General features: G+C 47.0%; 1 protein-coding gene across 4 annotated transcripts in view; it reads right to left on the minus strand.

Annotated features, from left to right (window-relative positions):
- Positions 1–428: 428 nt before the first annotated feature.
- Positions 429–21,119, minus strand: part of LOC138468427 (zinc finger protein 615-like) — an 85,360-nt gene continuing 64,669 nt past the window's right edge. For all 4 annotated transcript variants that reach the window (XM_069608983.1, XM_069608986.1, XM_069608984.1 and 1 more), the window contains one exon: positions 429–4,270. In XM_069608983.1, coding sequence (XP_069465084.1) covers positions 2,012–3,760 — 1,749 coding nt within the window. In that variant the 5' untranslated portion in view covers positions 3,761–4,270 and the 3' untranslated portion in view covers positions 429–2,011. The remainder of the gene's footprint in view (positions 4,271–21,119) is intronic.

Raw genomic sequence — 21,119 nt, forward strand, 5'->3', positions numbered from 1 at the left:
AGTATGCACACCACTGGGATTAGTCCTTCATCAGGTGGGGAGTCCCTCCCTATGAGGTCCTCCCACATATTACCACCCCTAGGGGGTCTATTGGGGAGTGGCCTCACCTCCTTAGCCACATAGAGGAGGGTTCCCCCCTCTGGAGAGAAGTGACATTGTCCCATAATTCGTCACAGTATGCACACCACTGGGATTAGTCCTTGATCAGGTGTTGAAAAAGTCACGTTTTGATGGTTCTGCGAAATTGGATAATAGAATGTAAAACTGAAATCAAGACGGCCATCACACTACTTTAAACAAAAAAAGTCATCTCTGTTCCAGGAAGCAGTTTACTCCAAATCAAAGGCAGAAAAAAGAAACTGATTTAACATACAAACAGAGGTAGTACTAACAATGTATTTTGAATGTTAACACAATGACACATTAGCTGAAGTTCACTGTTCTTTTAATCACCATTTCAGTCAGTTAATGAACACACTTGGGTAAGGTTTAAATTCGGCATCTGAGCTTATTCAGGACCAATTTCATTTGGTAAACATTTTTGTCCGTCATTCCTTCTTGGAATTCAGAGAGAACGGCTATGATATCATTACACCCACAACACTTTCATTTTAGACCAAAGGCACCATTCCATTTCCACATTTGCACGAGTTTTACTGCCTCACTGCATAGTGAATACTTCTATTCTATTTGCCTTTTCTACTCTATTAATAAAATGTCATCTTTTTAAGTACATATACATATAATTGAATGGAACACTTGACATCCCTTCCATGCCCTTCACACCAAGCCAATTTATTTTAAAACAGTGCTTTAACAGTGGACATGCATCCTTACGTATGTGATTGTACCGCCACATGCCGACCCCAGGCCAGGGAACTATCGACTAAACTTAAGTGCTCCACTAGAGAAAGGCAACAGTGTAATGCACTAGAGGGGATCTGGAGGAGAAGAGTGCTCCACTGGAGATAGGCAATAGTGTAATGCACTAGCGGGGATCCTGAGAAGAGTGTTCTACTAGAGAAAGGTAACAGTGTAAGACGCTAGAGGAGATTCTGAGGAGACTGTAGTGCCATAGAAATTGTTGCAAACGTGGAATGCTGCAGCATTCAGCGAGGAGGGTGTTGTAGGTGTAGCATTCATTACTCTGGAGTAATATTGGAAATTCCAGTTTTATGGATTCCATTCTCCATGTTTTCCCCTCTGCGAACGTTGGCTTTTCACATGTGTTGTGCCAAGCTTGAGTCTTATTACCCATGCGAGAATCAGTGTATTAAGATTATTTCAATTTGGAATGTTTTAATCCCTATGCTTTGAAGTTGAAGGTAAAATTACTTTATAGGAGTGTAAAAATGTAATTTTCATTCCCAGTAGAGACATTTTTTAAATTAAGTGATAGAAACATTGTAACTCCTTGTAATTCACGCCTGACTGCACATAGCAATTCATGTAAAGTAAAATATGTGTTTGTTCTTTACAGTTTCTCTACAGATCCTAGAATGGTTTCCCGCATGCATCCAATGAGGGCCTATAGTCAATGATTCCACCACTGAGTCTTTAAGCGGTTTCAAATTCTTGGTGCCTATTATTTATTTTAAGCAAAGTGTTCCACAGGATGGGTATCTTAGCACAGAAGGTACAGTTTTGTTTCAGAATATTCCAGAAGGGACACATTTCAAACCACAGAGATTCATCTGACAATAATCAGCCACTAGTTGTGTTCCAAAGGAAACTGGCAGCAGCTGTGCAGGCAGGTTCTTCACAGTGTTAGTCACTAGCCAAACTCTGTCCCATTGAAGAAGCACCTCCTCCCCTCTGAAGCTTCAATTGCTGAGGCGATTTCTTCAGCTACATGTCCTGTCTCCTGGTGGATAAGACCATACTGTGTACTGAAGTACTTCCCATATGAAGTACACTGAAATGAATACTCAAGTGTATGTTTACGATGGTGCCTAATAAGGGTACTGCTCAGACTGAAGCTTTTTCCTCATTCTGTGCACATATGAGGTTTCTAACCTGTATGTGTTCTCTGGTGAAGAGTAAGATCTCCCTTCTCAGCAAACCCTTTCCCACATTCAGTGCACACATTAGGTCTCTCACCTGTATGTGTTCTCTGGTGGATAGTAAGATTTCCCTTCTCAGCAAACCCTTTCCCACATTCAGTGCACACATAAGGTCTCCCACCTGTATGTGTTCTCTGGTGGATAGTAAGATCTCTCATCTGAACAAATCCTTTTCCACATTCAGTACACACATGAGATCTCTCACCTGTATGTGTTCTCTGGTGGCTAATAAGATGTCCCTTCCTAACAAACCCTTTCCCACATGCAGTGCATACATAAGGTCTCTCACCTGTATGTCTTCTCAGATGTCCAGTAAGCTGACACTTCTGAGCAAACCCTTTCCCACATTCAGTGCACACATAAGGTGTCTCACCTGTATGTGTTCTCTGGTGGATAGTAAGCTTTCCCTTCTGAGCAAACTCTTTCCCGCATTCAGTGCACACATGAGGTTTCCCACCTGTATGTATTCTCTGGTGGATAGAAAGAATTAGCTTATGAGCAAACCCTTTCCCACATTCAGTGCACACATGAGGTTTCTCACCCGTATGTGTTCTGAGGTGGCCAGTAAGCTGCCACTTCTGAGCAAACTCTTTCCCACATTCAGTGCACACATGAGGTTTCACACCCGTATGTGTTCTCTGGTGGCTGACAAGTTGTCCCTTCCTAGCAAACCCTTTCCCACATTCCATGCATGTATGAGGTCTCTCATCTGTGTGTGTTGTGAGGTGGCCAGTAAGCTGCCACTTCTGAGAAAACCCTTTCCCACATTCAGTGCACCCATGTGGTCTCTCACCTGTATGTGTTCTCTGGTGGATAGTAAGATTTCCCTTCTCAGCAAACCCTTTCCCACATTCAGTGCACATATGACTTTTCTCACCTGTATGTGTTCTCTGGTGGATAGAAAGATGGCCCATCTGAGTAAACTCTTTCCCACATTCAGTGCACACATGAGGTTTCTCACCTGTATGTGTTCTCTGGTGGATAGTAAGCTTTCCCTTCTGAGCAAACCCTTTCCCACATTCAGTGCACACATAAGGTCTCTCACCTGTATGTGTTCTCTGGTGGATAGTAAGATTTCCCTTCTCAGCAAACCCTTTCCCACATTCAGTGCACACATGAGGTTTCTCACCCGTGTGTGTTCTGAGGTGGCCACTAAGCTGCCACTTCTGAGCAAACTCTTTCCCACATGCAGTGCACACATGAGGTTTTTCACCCGTATGTGTTCTCTGGTGGCTGACAAGTTGTCCCTTCCTAGCAAACCCTTTCCCACATTCCGTGCATGTATGAGGTCTCTCACCTGTATGTGTTCTGAGGTGGTCAGTAAGCTGCCACTTCTGAGCAAACCCTTTCCCACATTCAGTGCACCAGTGTGGTCTCTCACCTGTATGTGTTCTCAGGTGGCCAGTAAGCAGCCAGTTCTGAGCAAACCCTTTCCCACATTCAGTGCACACATGATGTTTCTCACCTGTATGTGTTCTCTGGTGGATAGAAAGATGTCCCTTCTGAGCAAACCCTTTCCCACATTCACTGCACACATGAGGTTTCTGGCCTTTATGTACTTTCTGTTGATGGATAAGTGTATCACGCAAGTGGACATTATTCTCACATTCATTGCACTGATAAGGATTTTCACCTATGTCCTCACGTGGGCAATACGTATGTTCTTGAGATGGCAACATTCTCCACATTCTGTGCATGTGTAAGGTTTCTCGCCACTTTGTTTTGTCAGGTGCTTAATAAGAGGACCATTTCCACTGAACCTTTTATAAAATTAAGGGCACGAGTGAGCTTTCTCGTCTGGAGATCATTTCTGGTGACAAACAATCTTTTTCCTCTGACTAAAGCTTTTAAAATATTCAGTGCATGGATACTGGTATTTTAAATTTACTGGGGTTTCAAAACAATTCTTTAAACAAACTAGTCTTACTTTCATAATGTATATAAACTAGCACTCATGTGTGTTCTTTCGGGAATAATATACAAAACAAAAAGCCTTGTATTACTGCACATCGAGCACTGTTGCCATCATTATCAAGCACTGTTGCCGTCATTATCAAGCACTGTTGCCGTCATTATCAAGCACTGTTGCTATCATTATCAAGCACTGTTGCTATCATTAGTCTGTAATGCTGGTTTGAAGCTTTGCAGTTCATTGGTCCAGAGAATTTAGCAATCACTGTTGTTGCATGTTTTGGGCCATCAGTCACCTATTGAAATAAAAGGAGAAGCACATTATTAGTGTCAACACGTTCACAATCTCAGGCATCACTTGTAACATGCAGACTGGTTCTCAGTAGTAGTGATGTGCATGAGTTAATTACTCAAATAGTAGCTAACAACACTTTGAATACTAGGGTGCCATCTGCTGGGGACAGACACCCCGATAGGAGGCAGAGTAGTGGTGCTCTAGTCATAACATGTAATGTGACAGAGGGGATTTGCAGCAGGAAGAGTGTATTTTATATTTATTTGGAAGAGCATACGGGAATAAAACAGTGGGTGAAAAACATAGGTGGATATTTTAAGAATCGGGGCCATGCAGATACGTTCTACCATTTTATTTCTTCGGAAATGACAGAAATAGTACATTAAAGCTTCCCATATCCATATGCAAACGATAAACACAGGCATCTGACACTAGCTCAGCAGTTCTTCACCAATCAGACGCATGTTTGGCCCCTCGATTATGTAATCACTGATGACCTCATTACAAGTGGGCAAACACAAATATATAACAAACAGCACTACTGAGGAAACAAGGACTGAACTGAGATTTAAAGGAAAAGCACCAGTTTCTTCCCACAGTGAGAATGGCACAGGACATGCTACACTGCATTTAAACATGGACTTTCAACCAGATAAACTCCAACCACATCCCCCTTCCTTTAGGATTCACAGAAAGAACAAGCTTGTGCCAATGAGGTAAAGTGTATGGGAGACTCCCCTCAACTTCCCTCTATCGTCCCATCTGACTTTCTAATATTTTATGAAAATGCCCGGGTGCCATTTTTACTGCTCTGCAGAAAATACCAATGCGTAGATTCCAGGAGGGGGACACACTCTGATCATTGCAACCTAGGATTAATCTCAGAAAGCCCCTGGACCCTCTGTGCTGAGACCAAGAACTCACTAAATGTTACCCCGAGAACTACCGTCATCACATCTCTAGTATCTAGTGGGGATGGCGCCCCATCATTGCTAATATCCAACAACTTGGAAGACAAGACAACGAAGAGCAACATGGGCTCAAAACCCGGTCCCGCAGTTAAAGGCTGGACTCCAGCATGAAGCGCGATATACAAAACCATTTAATGTGTTTTAATAATGTACTAACAAAATGAAAGAAAGCTTTCTCACATACTGATTTCAACCACAATAAAGTCCATGACTTCCACCTGCAAAGCCCTGAATTTAATATCTGTTCATTCTTGGGGGGCTTAGGAGCCCTCTGCTAGGAGAGGGGGCCAGAGGATATTTAACCCCAGATGCTTGTTTTGGCAGACATTTGCAGATGCCATTCTGCCAACACAGACTCACAACAGATTCTACCCTCCATTGTCACCTGTTGCCTGAAGGGAAGCGGTCTTGAAGCGATCATGTAATTTCTGGAGCCTAGTCTGCCGGCACCGTCCAGCTCTGTGAGCAGAGAAAATGAAAGACTTGTTTGTCAGTCCAATGCGGCCGATGGTGCCCTGAGAGAGATCTTAGGCTTGGGCAGTGATGCCATGCTCACCTATTGAGACTCACCTGCTAGTCCAATGCAGCCGGTGGTGGCCTGAGAGTGAACCCATGCTCGAGGCGTGGGCAGTGATGCCATGTTCACCTATTGACACTCGCTCGCTACTTCAATGCAATCAGTGGTGCCCTGAGAGATATCTTGGGCTCAAGGCTTGAGCATTGTTGCAATGTTCACCTATTGAGACTCCCTCACTAGTCCAATACAGCCGTTGGTGCCTTGAGAGATATCCTAGGCTTGTGCAGTGTTGCCAAGTTCACCTATTGAGACTTGTTTGCTAGTCCAATGCAGCCGTTGGTGGCCCAAGAGCGATCTTAGGTTCGAGGATTGGGCAGTAATGTCATGTTAACCTATTGAGACTCACTCGCTAGTCCAATACAGCCCATAGTGCCTTGAGAGCAATCTTAGGTTCGAGGCTTGGGCAGTAAAGTCATGTTAAGCTATTGAGACTTGCTCGCTAGTCCAATACGGCCCATAGTGCCCTGAGAGCAGTCTTAGGCACGAGGATTGGCCAGTAATGTCACATTAACCTATTGAGACTCACTAGCTAGTCCAATAAGGCCCATAGTGCCCTCAGAGCAATCTTAGGCTCGAGGATTGGGCAGTAATGTCACTTTAAGCTATTGAGACTTGCTCACTAGTCCAATATGGCCCATAGTGCCCTGAGAGCAATCTTAGGCTCGTGGATTGGGCAGTAAAGTCGCGTTAAGCCATTGAGACTCACTCACTAGTCCAATACGGCCCATAGTGCCCTGAGAGCAATCTTAGGCTCAGGGATTGGGCAGTAATGTCACGTTAACCTATTGAAACTCACTTGCTAGTCCAATATGGCCCATAGTGCCCTGAGAACAATCTTAGGCTCGGGGATTGGGCAGTAATGTCACGTTAACCTATTGAGACTTGCTCGCTAGTCCAATACGGCCCATAGTGCCCTGAGAGCAATCTTAGGCTCGAGGATTTGGCAGTAATGTCACGTTAACCTATTGAGACTTGCTCGCTAGTCCAATACGGCCCATAGTGCTCTGAAAGCAATCTTAGGCTCGGGGATTGGGCAGTAATGTCACGTTAACCTATTGAGACTCATTTGCTAGTCCAATAAGGCCCATAGTGCCCTGAGAGAGATCTTAGGCTCGAGGATTGGGCAGTAATGTCACGTTAACCTATTGAGACTCACTCGCTAGTCCAATACAGCCCGTAGTGCCTTGAGAGCAATCTTAGGTTCGAGGCTTGGGCAGTAAAGACATGTTAAGCTATTGAGACTTGCTCACTAGTCCAATACGGCCCCTAGTGCCCTGAGAGCAGTCTTAGGCACGAGGATTGGCCAGTAATGTCACATTAACCTATTGGCCCTCATTACGACCCTTGCGGAAATCGACTGACCGGACCGCAACAGCGCAAATAGCGTTTCCGCCATTGCACGAAGGAGCAAAGTGCGGCCAATCACGACCCATCGGGCACGAGCATTACGCCATGGCGGAATCCGAAAGGCTGCGATGGCGGAAATGACCCCAAAACGGCCCTTACCGCCGCCGTACGCTGCACCAGGTGCAATACCGCCACCCATCTTAGCGGTCACCGTAATGAGCGGTCACCGTAACGAGCGTGCACCGCAAATTACGGCCACCGTAAATATACGGAAACGGAAGTAAAAGCATGTGGCCGGAACGGGAAACAGCACGCCGCACAACTATAAAATCCGAATCCCAACACAACCATAAAAAATCCGACCCTGACACATCCCAACCCGTTAGCAACCCCAGTTAAAAAAATAAATATGGGAAAGGTAGCCAAGAAAGCGTGTGACCGCAAGCGGCAGGTACACTTCTCCCGAGAGGAACTGACCGTGCTCACCGAGACCCTACAGGAAAATTCCGCCGTCGTCTTCTCCAGTCAAATGACCAGGACGGCCCTTGCCAACAAGAAGGCCATATGGGCCCTGGTGGCACAGCGCGTAAGTGCGGTGGGGACAACACCCCGCACGCCACAGCAATGTCGCAAGCGGTGGGACGACCTGCGGATCCGCGTACGCAGCATACTTTCTGCGAACAGGAACATCGCCACAGCTACCGGGGGGGGTTCAGAGTCGCCCATCAAGTTGACCCCCTGGGAGGAAATCTGCGCCTCCACCATAGGAATGGAGAGCATAGAGGGAGTCGGAGGGATGGAGAAAGGAGTGCCGACATCCGGAGAATCTGGTAGGTTGGCCAAGAGAAACAATGCGAAATCCACAAACCACGAACATGTGCAGTACCATGTGACCCCATAGTGCAATACATACTTAGCCCTGACAGCGCCCTCTAAAAGTCAGAATGAACAAACAAATCAATCAAGAAGCCATAAACAACCCCTACATGTGCAGCATGCACCCCCTAACTGCAGGCAGCCAAATGAATGCATCCTCAATCCACACGAAAATGAGACCACCTCCAAGGCCCAGTCCCAAATCAGCCTCATGTACCACCCCAATGCATTTGATACGTTGCCATTCCAAATCCGACAGACCCATAACTAACGCTCGCCCCTCTTTACTCCACCACAGGGTCCGATACCAACGAAGAGCTGCAGGACACCCCTACCAGCACGCCTGCAAAGAGGGCCAGGACCAACGTCCCAAGAGCCTCCACCTCAGGTGCAAGGATCAAGACACGGCAGCAGCAGGAATCAAGTGGCAGCACACTGGAGGGGACTGCAACAGGCACCCCAGCAGCCAGCAAGTCCACAACCCCAGCACCACAGGTCCCCCCAAAGAACGTATCTGATGGCACTGCCTCTGGTGGTAGCAGCACCATAGGTGACACAGCTGTCATGCCAGCATGCTCCGACACGGAAAACAGTGCTGGCGACGTAGGTACCATCCATGACCTTTCCCAATCCCCCTGCATGTTCCATCCCCTACACCATGACGAAACCACGCAGGGGCACCCTGAAGACGACGACTGGCCAACCCCCACAAGTCCTGTGCCAAGGCAACATGTGTTGAGCAGCCCCCCTGTCACACCACCGCAAATGTCCATGGCCCAGCAGAGGCAACAGTCCCTCGACCTGCTGATCGAGCAACAGCAGGAAGCGTCCACGCTACTCAAGGACCATGCAAATGAATGCGGGGGTTCCAGGGCAGCCATGGAAACATCCACCGAGACACTCAGGGCACAAATAGAGAAAAGTAGTGAGAGCCTCAGGGGAGAAATGGAGAGAAGCACCGAGAGCCTGAGAGCACAAATGGAGAAAAGCACCGAGAGCCTGAGAGCACAAATGGAGAAAAGCACCGAGAGCCTGAGGGGGGAACTGCATGCGACGTCCAAAGACGTTTGTGCTGAACTTGCTGCTGTGCGCCGTGTGCTCTCGGAGCTCTCACAAACCCTCAGAGACATGCATGGACGCGAGCAGGCAGAGACCTCATCCGTGGCAAGTTCCGTCCAGGGCAGCCCCCAACGCAGATCTGGCAGGAACCTGCGCTCCACGGGCAGGGGTGCCCCTGATACCCGTAGAGGGGGCTTGCAATAGCGTCTACCCACGGACAGCATGCATATTTGGACACTGGTGTTGGGGGGGGAGGTAGTAGGGTGGAGGGGGTGTGTTGGGCTTCACTGGGTGGCGGGTCCATAGGGTGTATAAATCAAATCACATTAACAATACAGCACCTCATTATCATCCAATGACATGTGTGGACATTGATATTTGCGTACGAGGCCTTCATAGGCGTACAGTCCACAATGTGCCTGTACTACACACACACAGTGCCACAGGTCCCCTTTCCGTGTAATAGGCACCATGCGTGGTTGCTAGAAGCATGCATCTATGATGCTCTGTCGGATTGCACGTGCATCCTGTGCCTCATGGACTCCTTGAGGTGCCTCCACATCCCCACCCTCATCATCATCATCATCCTCAGGTGCATGCAGTACAGCGTCAGGGGGCATGGGCACATTCCTACGTATGCACATGTTGTGCAGCATGACACATGCCATGACCATCTTAGAAACCTTCTCATGGCTGTATATGAGTGCCCCGCCAGACCTGCTGAGGCTGCGGAAACGAGCCTTCAGTAGGCCGAATGCCTGTTCAATGACCACACGGGTACGTGAGTGGGCATGGTTGTAGTCCTCCTCATGCTCGTTCTGTGGGTTCCGGATTGGTGTAAGGAGCCATCTCTTCAGTGGATACCCGGCATCACCTGTATGAGACGAATAAAGGGTGTCAGTGGAATGATAGTGCTAAGTAGCCCCCCCCCCCCCCTGCAAGGACATTGACGCATCAAATGGGCCACGATGTCATGCATGAAATGAGACTCACCGAGTAGCCAGGATCTGTGCCCTGCGTGTCGCTCCATGTAGCGTGGTATTCTTGTGTTCCTCAGGACCATTGAATCATGGGTAGATCCTGGAAATCTGGCACAACAATGCGTAAAGATCTTGTTGGAGTCACACACCATTTGCACATTGATTGAATGAAATTGTTTCCGGTTGCGGTACTGGACCTCCATGGCATGTGGGACAACCAATTCAACATGGGTGCAGTCGATGGCACCAATGCAACCCGGGATGCCGCCAAGTGCATGGAATCCCACTTTAGCGTTGGTAATCTCCTGGTACGTGCGTGGTAGTGTGATGTGGTCGTCGGCGTGCTTCAGGAGGGCATCGTGCACTTGGAAGAGTGTCCGTGAGAACAGTGGCTGTGAAATGCCATGCAACTGTCCCACTGTGTGCTGGTAGGTGCCTGTGGCCAGGAAGTGGAGTGCAGACACCACCTTCAGTAGGGGTGGGATGGCGGTTGGGCTATCTATCATGCTCACGAGGTCAGCATGTGTCATGTCCACAATGGCGATTATGGTGTCCCGGTCCAAACGGTAGAGGGTGTGGATCTGCTCAGCAGTGAGGTTGAACGGATCGGCTCGGAGGCGTGGGATTGCGGGCCGCCTGCGTGGTGGTGGTGGCAGTGCTTGTGGGCCTTGCTGACCCTGCCTTGCCCTCCTCCTCCTCCTTCTCCTCCGTCTCACCTGTGCGCCCGGTTGTTGTACCTGTTGTTGTTCGTCGTCTTCTTGTAGTTGTAGCACTTGCAGTGCTATCTGGTACCCCAGGCCCAACATCGCTAGTCCTGCCGGTAGCATTTTGGAGTGGGAGTGGTTGTGGGAGGGGTTTGGGTCTGCAATATATGTGCTGTCGGCCTGTATGGCCTCCACCTGTGCTGATTGAATGAATCTGTGGCAGATGCAATCCCTTCTGGTCGAGCACGGCCCGCACGTAAGGCTGCATTTGGCCGCATGGCATCTTGGGATTGGAATCATGTATCAAATCCCGATGGCAGTGTGATGTACTTTGACTGATTTTCATGCTATGCTCCCATTGTTACACATGCTATGATTGCAGCCGCTTACATACCTGTGAAGAGTCAGTGGTATGTAGGGCTCGATCGATGGCCGACCCTCATGCAGCACAGTAACGTACTTCACCGACGGGCGTGGCGTCCCATTTGTGATTGCAGCCAGTTAGCATTATGACACACAGCCGCACTACATTGATGTAATTGTGAATGCAAGCGTTCACAGAAGCCTTTTCGACGTAATGTTGCAAGTGAGGAATTCGAAGGCCAGCATTTTGGGTTTTGAAGTAGCGGCGAGGATACGCCCACAGGTCTGGCTGGAAATGTAACGTTCTATTGTAGAATGTCCTTGGGACATGGCCCATAACGAGCAGGCAATGAATGATATGAATTGAATGGGATGCGCAATAGCGTAGTGGACGATAAGGCAGGACGTTCCCAAATCCATCTTGCTTCACAACACTACAGATCCGGCCGGGGGCACAGTGGTTTTTGCGGACTGCATTACGCACAGACGCGATGGAAGTTTCACATATTATGTGAGTGAATATTCATGCGTTTTCATTGCGGGATGAGGGAATGATGTGTGGATGCATGGACTGATGAATCCGTTTAGGGTCTGCCATGTACATGGGTTTCTTGGTTCACTCCCCTTCCCCTGCGTTATGTGATGCAAGGCTGCCATAGTGGGACATACGTCTCTCTGCCCTTGTCGGATCCTCCCTGTCTCGACGCGCCTTCATACACGTGTGTCTAGGCACGTTACTAATCCCATGTCATGGGTTCTATCTTGACGGACGCATGCACAGTAACCGACGTTGCCAATGGTGTATTTAGCTCGATTGGTTTCGTTGTGATTCGATACTGGATTAGGGGTGTGTATATTCCTTTGGAGTGGGCTAGCATGCATATGGGTGTGGATTTGGTGTGTTGAATGAAGATTGTAATGCATCATGAGTCCCGTAATGCAATCGGTTGATTTGTGTTTCTTTTGGGTGACAGGTATCTCCTGCCCTATTGCAGATGCCATCTCTACGCCACTCCTCCAGATGGTTTTTACTCTCGACTCCTGCAGCTTCGGGTGAATCAGTGGAGCACCATTTCGATCATATGGGACGATCGCCAATGGGCCACATGCCCTTACGCTGTACTGGTGGCTAGGTGCAACATTTCGGCCTTTCAGCTCGACTAGTGCCTGCCTCATGGGACGGACCTGCGGTTCTTGCCGCTTCCATGTTGCCTTTTGGAACGTTGATGTAAGCCCTGTGTGCCATGATGGTACAGGGCGTCACACAAGTGGAAGCCGGTCAATTATTGCAGATGCAGCCCTCGGTGATGATGGTTGTTTTGGTGGGATTTTGCAAATTGATGTGGGGCCTTTGTCATTTGGATGTGCATTTAAATTGTATTCCGATATTTGTCGTGTTGCGTTGTTCTTTGCAGGTGATGTGGCGATTTTCGCTTTGTGGCGGTATGTATTGCATGTTGATCTGCTTTGTGTTCCGCCTTCTGAGTTGACTTGTGTGGTACATGCTTCTGCTGATGGTTGGTTTGTTTACTGGCATGAGTACAGGGCTGGTGCAATCCCCCTCAGGATGCTGTTGTGGATGTTGCCTTGCGCTGGTGGCAAGCGATGGGGGACTACTGTTGTTTTGTGTCATGTGTTCTTGATTTTCATTTTGATGTGTTGTACCTTCACATGCCTGTGCTGCGTCAGTACGGCTATGGTGACATGCCGTACATGGATGCCCACTCACGGGGCGCTTTGAGCCCCTGCATGCTTTTCTACGTTGGCATGCATGGGTGAATAGTGGATTTCACGGGTTGCATAGTGTGTGTACATTGCGCCTGCCAGGAGTTGTGCAATGAGGCCAGGGAGTGGAGTACAGGCACTCAGTGGGCCATTTACGGTTGGTTCGCGTTGCCGTATTTCTCGCCATGGCGGAATGGTACTTTACGACGTGCTTGATGGCGTTCAGTACATGTCCGCTAGGGTCAGAATTCGCGTACCGTTGCGCCATGGCGGTGATTCCGGTTTTGCAAGGCGCGCGTGCGCGTACTTGGTGCAGTTAGCGTTGCCGTTCACTGCGGTGTCGCTAATGGCATCGTACTTTACGGTGACGGGTCATGATCGCAACGAGCGGTGTTCGATGGCGGTATTGCATTTCCGCCATCATTTTTCCATTTCCGCAAGGGTCGTAATGAGGCCCATTGAGACTCATTGGCTAGTCCAATACGGCCCATAGTGCCCTGAGAGCAAACTTAGGCACGAGAATTGGGCAGTAATGTCAAGTTAAGCTATTGAGACTTGCTCGCTAGTCCAATCTGGCCCATAGTGCCCTGAGAGCAATCTTAGGCTCAGAGATTGGGCAGTAATGTAACGTTAACCTATTGAGACTCACTTGCTAGTCCAATATGGCCCATAGTGCCCTGAGAGCAATCTTAGGCTCGGGGATTGGGCAGTAATGTCACATTAACCTATTGAGACTTGCTCGCTAGTCCAATACGGCCCATAGTGCCCTGAGAGAAATCTTAGGCTCGTGGATTGGGCAGTAATGTCACGTTAAACTATTGAGACTTGCTCGCTAGTCCAATATGGCCCATAGTGCCCTGAGAGCAATCTTAGGCTCGAGGCTTGGGCAGTGTTTCCATATTCATCTGTTGGGAATTGTTCTCTAGTCCAATGCAGCCGGTGATATGATATGACATTTTATTTATATTGCGCCCATACACAAGTGTTTCAGGGGGCAACAAGGCAAGGGAGGGGTACACCAGAGGAACAAACAACGATTTTACTAGGCCCAGTGACATTGAGAACCTGCAAGTGCTTGGGAAGACATCACTAAATGTCTTTGTTTGGTGGTGCCCTGAGAACGATCTTAGGCTCGAGGCTTGTGCAGTGTTGCCATATTCACCTATTGAGACTTGTTCTCTAGTCTAGCACACCAGGTGGTGGCCTGAGAGCGATCTTCAGCTTGAGGCTTGGTCTGTGCTGCATGTTATTTATTGGAAGCATGATTTTTACAAAGAATCAACTGCAATATTTAGAGGTTGTGTATGGAAGGAAGGGTCTGCAAGGCCCCCCTCCCCTTCTATCTCACCAACGTGCAGACTATGACTCGTCCAGGAGCCACCCATGCGCCTGTGGCCTGGGATGTGGGATGGCTGCGGGTTGACACATGTGGCTGCATGATAGCAGACTCCATTTTGTAGCACGCTCAGACTCCATTTTGAATATAATAACTTAGGCCTCACAAACACAAGAGGTCTGCAGGGCTGCAGCTCTCTCCTCCTGACCACGCACAGCAAGCCAGACACTTCCCTCGCCCTCCTCCCCTCAGCGTCCCTGCTGCAGGCCTGTTCTCATGGGAGACTAGGCGCAAACAAGTTACATGACAAACACTGTATCTTTCACCTTCCGCAGTCCACTGCAGATGACCGGGCTGAAACTAGGGTTAGAGAAAAACAAGCTATCTCCATAAACCTTGTCCTGTCCACTCGCAGACCCCATATTTATGACATATGCTGAGGATAAACCCCCAACTCTGTTCCCTGTTTGAAGTGCCAGATACGTATACATAGCCTGTGTGCCGCCCTGTTTCACCCATACAGCTAATCCCTCTGAAGGGACTATAAATTCACTTCTGTTGTTGTATCCGCGGGATTGATTGTATAAATTGAAATAAGGTGACCCTCAACCATCCCAGATTGCACGCAGAGCCATGAACTGCATGTTTAAGCCTTTCATCACCAAGCAAGGATTATTGGTTGTTACAGAACACACTTAGCAATGTATGATATCAATATATACTCAATGAGCTTCTAAAAATGTACGACTCAAATATATTCAATTACTATCTCAATATGCATGCTTCATTATGATGTGTGTCTACTGTATAATAGTGTCCTTTGTAACATATGTATAACCCCTGAGCATTGAATCACGCACCCCATATTGTAAGCAGAACTTCGCACACCTCTTTAATGTACCTATAGACACACTAACCTAGTTCTACCTCGTTTGTATGTTCCATGTGTGCCCCCTGCAACATAAACAATATAAGGTCCAACAGGCTACAGAGCCTTCTCCCCCCTCTCAAGTAACACTGCGTGCTCAGCCCCCACCTTTTCTCTCCTTCTCTGGCCAGGCTGAGATGTAAAGCCCTGGCCCTACGGATGATGTGATGATATAATTGTAACCCCTCGCCCTTCCCTTGTGCTTGCACCTTGCGAGCACCCTCCTAGGCCGCCTGACTCGGATTGAAAGAAATATGGGCGACAAGTCTCCCATCCCACCACCTCTTGATATACCGGCTAAGTGCCCTCTGGCCCGATAGTATCCCAGTTCACCCTAACCCCGACTGACCATGAAAGCCATATATCTTCTCTTGTATTAACATACTAGAAAGGTGGCCCCCACTAGACACAACAAAGAGGAATGATACATGTATCCCTGCCTATACCCCCTGATAAGCCACCTAACCCCATGAGAGCTGCTCACCTATTGCTCACCCCGTGATGGTATTTTCTTCAGAATGATGAAATACTCACACCGAGAGTTATGTGTTATATTTCGTGTGATGTTAGAAAAACGATTTGTGGGATTTACAGGGCATCATGAATTACAATTACCACCGAATGAGTATGTGTGGCCACAAGGGCAAATGTTAGAGTAGTCCAAGATGTATCAATCAACCATCATCTGACCAGAGCTCCACCCTGATGGGTCCAGCTGACCTGTAAGCATCACCATGACACCTCAAAGAGCCTCACCAATCCTGGAGCTTCGCCTCCTGTACATCCATATGTGCCCTACCCAACTGCCCAATCTCATCGATTCATGTATCCCTTAGCTCCCATGTCATACGTGACGTGGTTTTGTAACAAAATGTGAATGTTTGCTGATGTTTGGCAGAGCGATATTGGAGTTTGCAGAGTTCTCTGCTTGCCCTATATTGGTTTTGATAAACGTTTACTTTTTGACTTCACCCGCACTTGGTCTTGGTCTCATTCCCATCTGGGGTGTGTCCATCATTGACTCTCACTGGGGAGTTATAAATACCTTTTTGGGGTATGCTCACTTTCAAGTGGTGACCCCTGGGATGTGATTTGTCCCTTCGTTCCTTTTGGCACGAGATGTCCCCGGCCACAGCAGAGACCCACGGCGTGCCCCCTCAAGTGAGCTGCCCGCCTATGGCAACCGGTACACCTAGACGTGCGCGCGCAGTAGGGCAAGAGGGTACGGGTCCCCCTTTGCAAAACCCACCATACCACTCGCCGGGGGTGGCCATTGAGTGTGGGGCGGCGCCTGGACGGACTGGGTCTGGAGGGTCTCGGATATAGGCGGACACGTGAGTACCAAGTGCGAGTGACATTAAAAGGAGGTGGATATAGAATACAGTATATGGGGTCAGATCGAGTTGAGGGGAAAACAGAAAAGGGACTCTTGTGGGTAAAATAGATATTATCTTATTTCTTTTTATTGTACATGATAATAATAATAATAATAATAATAATAATATGGTTTTATTAAACCTTTACAAAAGAGAAGACAAATACATAGAAAAAGTACAGAAATGCATATACAGTTGATATATTGACAGATAAAATGCAAAAATATTCCCTTAGAGTAGCGACAGTAATGTCTAGAAAAGGGAGAGCAACTGTATGTTTTAAAAACAATGTTTTAAACAGTAGGATAAATACAATTACACATGTTCCAGATGGAGATTACGTATAAAACTAGACAAGGCTAAACCCTCTCGAGGAGTTCCAATACACAGACAGTGTTGCCAGACCCAGGAAAGAAACATTAAGAGAATTCAAACAAGAGTCTCTTAATGTTTCAAGTTGTGTACAAAACAAGATGAGATGTTTAGCCATTTCAGGAACTAAGTGACAAAATCTACAAAAGCAATCCACCACACCATCTGTTTCCACCTCAGTCTAAGTAAAATCTGTCGATGATCACGATTAGGAAAAATCCTAAGGATTGGAGAGAGGGTACCTCTTATCTTGTGTTCATGAGCCAGATGGGACATAGAGCTATAAGAATGGAAAGCCTCCATAGTCTGGCACCAATCATAGTCCCACAACTTCTTTTTAGTTTTACTAGGATTAGTGATCAGCTGCTCTAGATCTGAACTGATGTTACACAGAATATCTTTGCACAGTTTAGCAAATTTAATTAAGAAACCAGATTGATTAATGTTATTCCCAACATGTTCATATAGAGTGTTGGGTGTAGGTCCCCTAGGTTTAGCATAGAGCATGAGCATTCTCTAATCAACTCGGGATTTTAGGGAGATGTAGCCTAACTCAAATCGGATTGTGGCCCGATGGACAGCATTAGGTAGAAGTAAGACTCGACTCCAGATATTTCCTTCAATCCCATCCGGTTTTGAAATAGTTAACCCCATACAGACCTCTAGACCATAAATCAGTTGTGGGGCTATTTTACTCTCAAAGAATAGAAGGGCAGGTCCAAAGGAGAATCGGCCATATTTGCGGTCGATTTTAAGGACCTGCCTGGCCAGTATCTTAGCTTTGTTTAAGAGAAGATGAATCTGCCCTTTCGAGCCTCTACTAGCTCTGACATAATAGCCCAAGTAAGTAGGGTAAGTGGAGTAAGGTATTCTTACGCCCCCCAGGTTCCAGAGGTTAGTTTTCTTCTTCACCTGCCCTTCAGAGAATGCCAGGATTTTGCTTTTTGCGGGGTTGATGTTCAGCCCATTTAGCTTGGCATAGTTGGAAAATGCAGCAGGAGCTGTAGCCCCACCTTAGTTAGGTCAAATACTAAGAAGTCATCCGCACAGGCCATCCAAATAAGCTTCACAGAGCCAATTCTTGGCGCTACGAGACCCTCCTTCAATAAATACTCCGCTGAGTCAGAGACATATTGATTAAATACCCATGGGGCTAAGACACAGCCCTGTCTAACCCCACGATGTGGGCGAACCACAGCTGACATATCCCCTTTTTTATTTAGCCGAATTCGTACACTTGAATTATTGTAGACCCCCTCTAGGAGGGCAATTAAGCCCCTAGTTAAGCCCCAAGCAGAGAGTTTGTACCATAGCCTATTTCGGTCAAACAGTCAAAGGCTGCCGAGAGATCGACTGAGGCCATATAGGTAGGGCCCCTAGTTGAGCTCCAGGCAGCCTCCTGAATACACTTAACCGCAAGCTCATTAATATTGGTAGAGTGAAATTTACGCAAGCCCGTTTGAAAAGGACTCAGGGGACGGCTGTTTTTTTTCCCAGTCCGTCAAATGCGATAAGAGAAAAGGCAGAAAAGATTTTGCAATCCGCATCGATCAAAGCAATAGGACGGTAATTTTTAGGGTCAGACCTACTGCCGCATTTGAAAATTGGGATCACGTGTGCAGTAGACCAAGAGGATGGGCATACCCCGGATTGGAGGATGTCTCGGAACTCAATGCATAGAAAATTGGCCCAGAGATTAGGGTCGGCTTTGAAAGTGTTATTAGTTAACCCATTCGGGCCAGGGGCTCTAGATCTTTTGCACTTACGAATTAGATCTAGCACTATTTCAATCTCAATTGGAGGGACCCATTTGGATGGAGGGACTGATATATCACAATTCATAAGGTAATTAGTTCCCTCCGAAGGACTAGGGGTAAATCTGGTGGAATAGAAGTCTAACCAAACTTGTTCTGCAATTGGATTCAATAAACCAATGCCCGGGTTACTATCTTGTCTATTGACAATATGCCAGAAGGCACCCACATTCGTCTTCATAATAACCTTGAGCATTGTTTCAGAGTCCTGTTGTAATAACTGATGTTTAATTGTTTTGCAGTCGTTTTTTATAGGCTTGTTTGACCTTCTTAATAAGACCTAGACGAATGGGCAGATCATAGTTTGCTAGTTGGAGTTTCCTGATCTGCTTGTTCTTGTTAGTTTTTGCTACTGCCAAATCAGGATTATAAAGGTGCATGCGCCGATTAGCTGGTATTTGGCATGCAGAGTAGTTGCCCAAATCATCCACTGCTGCTTGTACCAATGATGTAACCGATGCAGTGTTAAAGGTTGTCATTTTCCAATCAAAAGTAGTCTGATTCAGCATAGCCCTCAAATTGAGGTTCAAGGTGTTAATATTTTTAGGGGACCATTGAACTGCAGTACCAGATAAATTAGGAGTAACCATAGGTTGAGGGCGATACCGTGCCCTTAGTTGGCAGATTTTAAATATTGCCGTTATTATGTCATGGTCGCTCCAGATGTTCCTAGGAATTTCCAACTTTCAACATCTTGTACAGAAAAAATCATCCACAAAGATGTAATCAAGCATAGAGGTGGAAAGGCTGCGGCACCAAGTAAATTCAATGGGGTTTTCAGGGGATTACGAGTGTCCGAGCAGCGGTTGCAGACCCAGATTGCCCAGCTCCGTATACCAGATATAACCATCTTGTTTTTTCTTTGTATAATAAGGGTTAAAGGTATTCGTCTCACATATTTCCCATGATGAAAAATTAAATAAACAGTCACAATTTAAATCCCCAGCTAATAGTACTTGTCCTGAGTCATTAGCAAGCACCCACTCTAAGATAATCTGAGCGATAGTGGACACAAACAATTTTACTTCACCAACGCCTCTATGCCAATAGATGTTAATGATTAACATTTTCAATTGCCCACAGCTAGAAGTAAGATCTATACCCAGAGCCCCATACCAAATAAATCAATGCTGTTATCAACTGCAACAATGAAACCACCCGAGGGTCTACCACTCAGAGACTGTATTGAGCAGGCTGATTGAAAATATTAAAACCATCCAAACATGGGGTCGAGGTCATCCAGGTCTCCTGAATACAGATGACATCAGCATCTCTCAACAACTGTAGGCACTCCGAGTTTGTAAATAGGTGCTGGGTGCCTCTAGGAGTTCGAAGATTTAAGACAAAGGTCCGAAGAAGAAACTAAATCTGAATTTGGAGATGTTTCCCTAGGGCACAAGTTTTTGCCACAAGGTAGAGATAATGGAGGCCCAATCAACTTTCTTGTTCAGCTGTTTAAGAGGATTTTTTGGATTAGGCAAAATTTCCGGCCCACCTGGATTGGCCCCCAATGGTGTAGCTGAAAGGTGTGTCGGAGAAGGCCCCTGCAACGGTGTTTCCCATGATGCAGCAGCTTCAACTTTAAATCCCAATTCATACAGAGAATCTGTTTGAGTGAGGATCAATTCCTTAACCAATGGAGAGGCAAGGCTGATCATACTCATATCAAGCAAGTTGCGATCCGGAAAAGCCACTCTAGTAATGTCCTTGGAAGAAATTAAAGAGAGTGCTGGAATTTCGGCAAAGATAGATAGGATATTACATCTGTTCAGGCAGATTGGGGCCTTCAGATCCAGTAGGCTCTGAATCTTTACAAAAAACAATGTTTTTTATTTAGAAGTGTTGGAACCTCCTTGCCGTTTTTAGGGAGTCCATCGGAAAATGTTGAATTCCCTTTGAGTTGGTGTATAGCCTTTTAGCAGCATCAGAAAGCTGAGGCCTTGCAGTTGGTTTGTGCAGGCGATCCACAAAGTTTTGAATACCAGCTGAAATTGTTGGATGTGTAGAAGCAGGCGGAATATTGATGTCCTGAAACTGCCCCCACGCCGCTCCTAAGTCCAATGGTGGAACAGGAATCAGAAACTGGTTGGGAAATTTATTGGTGGGTGGTTGGATTACGATAGGCCCCCATATGGAGGAAATTTGATCGGACCTTATGTTCGAAAGTCCCTGTGGCTTCGTTGAATTTATAGCCTGAGACACAGCAGGTAGCTTAGGGACTTCTTCATAAGTCCTATATTTCCCAATGCCACATCCCTGATGTAAAACTGATGTGGAACATCACAATTGGAGAAGCAGTTGGTGTTTCTTCTGCGTTCAATTTCAGGGGGGCCATGGGGCACTGCGAAGAACTTCCCTCCAATTTAGCGGAAGCCTGAATGATAGGTAAATTGCAACTATAAGTTTGTACTGTAGAATCAAC

This window comes from Ambystoma mexicanum, chromosome 4q (genome assembly GCF_040938575.1).
Source record: "Ambystoma mexicanum isolate Mex_15411 chromosome 4q, UKY_AmexF1_1, whole genome shotgun sequence".
Classification (NCBI taxonomy): domain Eukaryota; kingdom Metazoa; phylum Chordata; class Amphibia; order Caudata; family Ambystomatidae; genus Ambystoma; species Ambystoma mexicanum.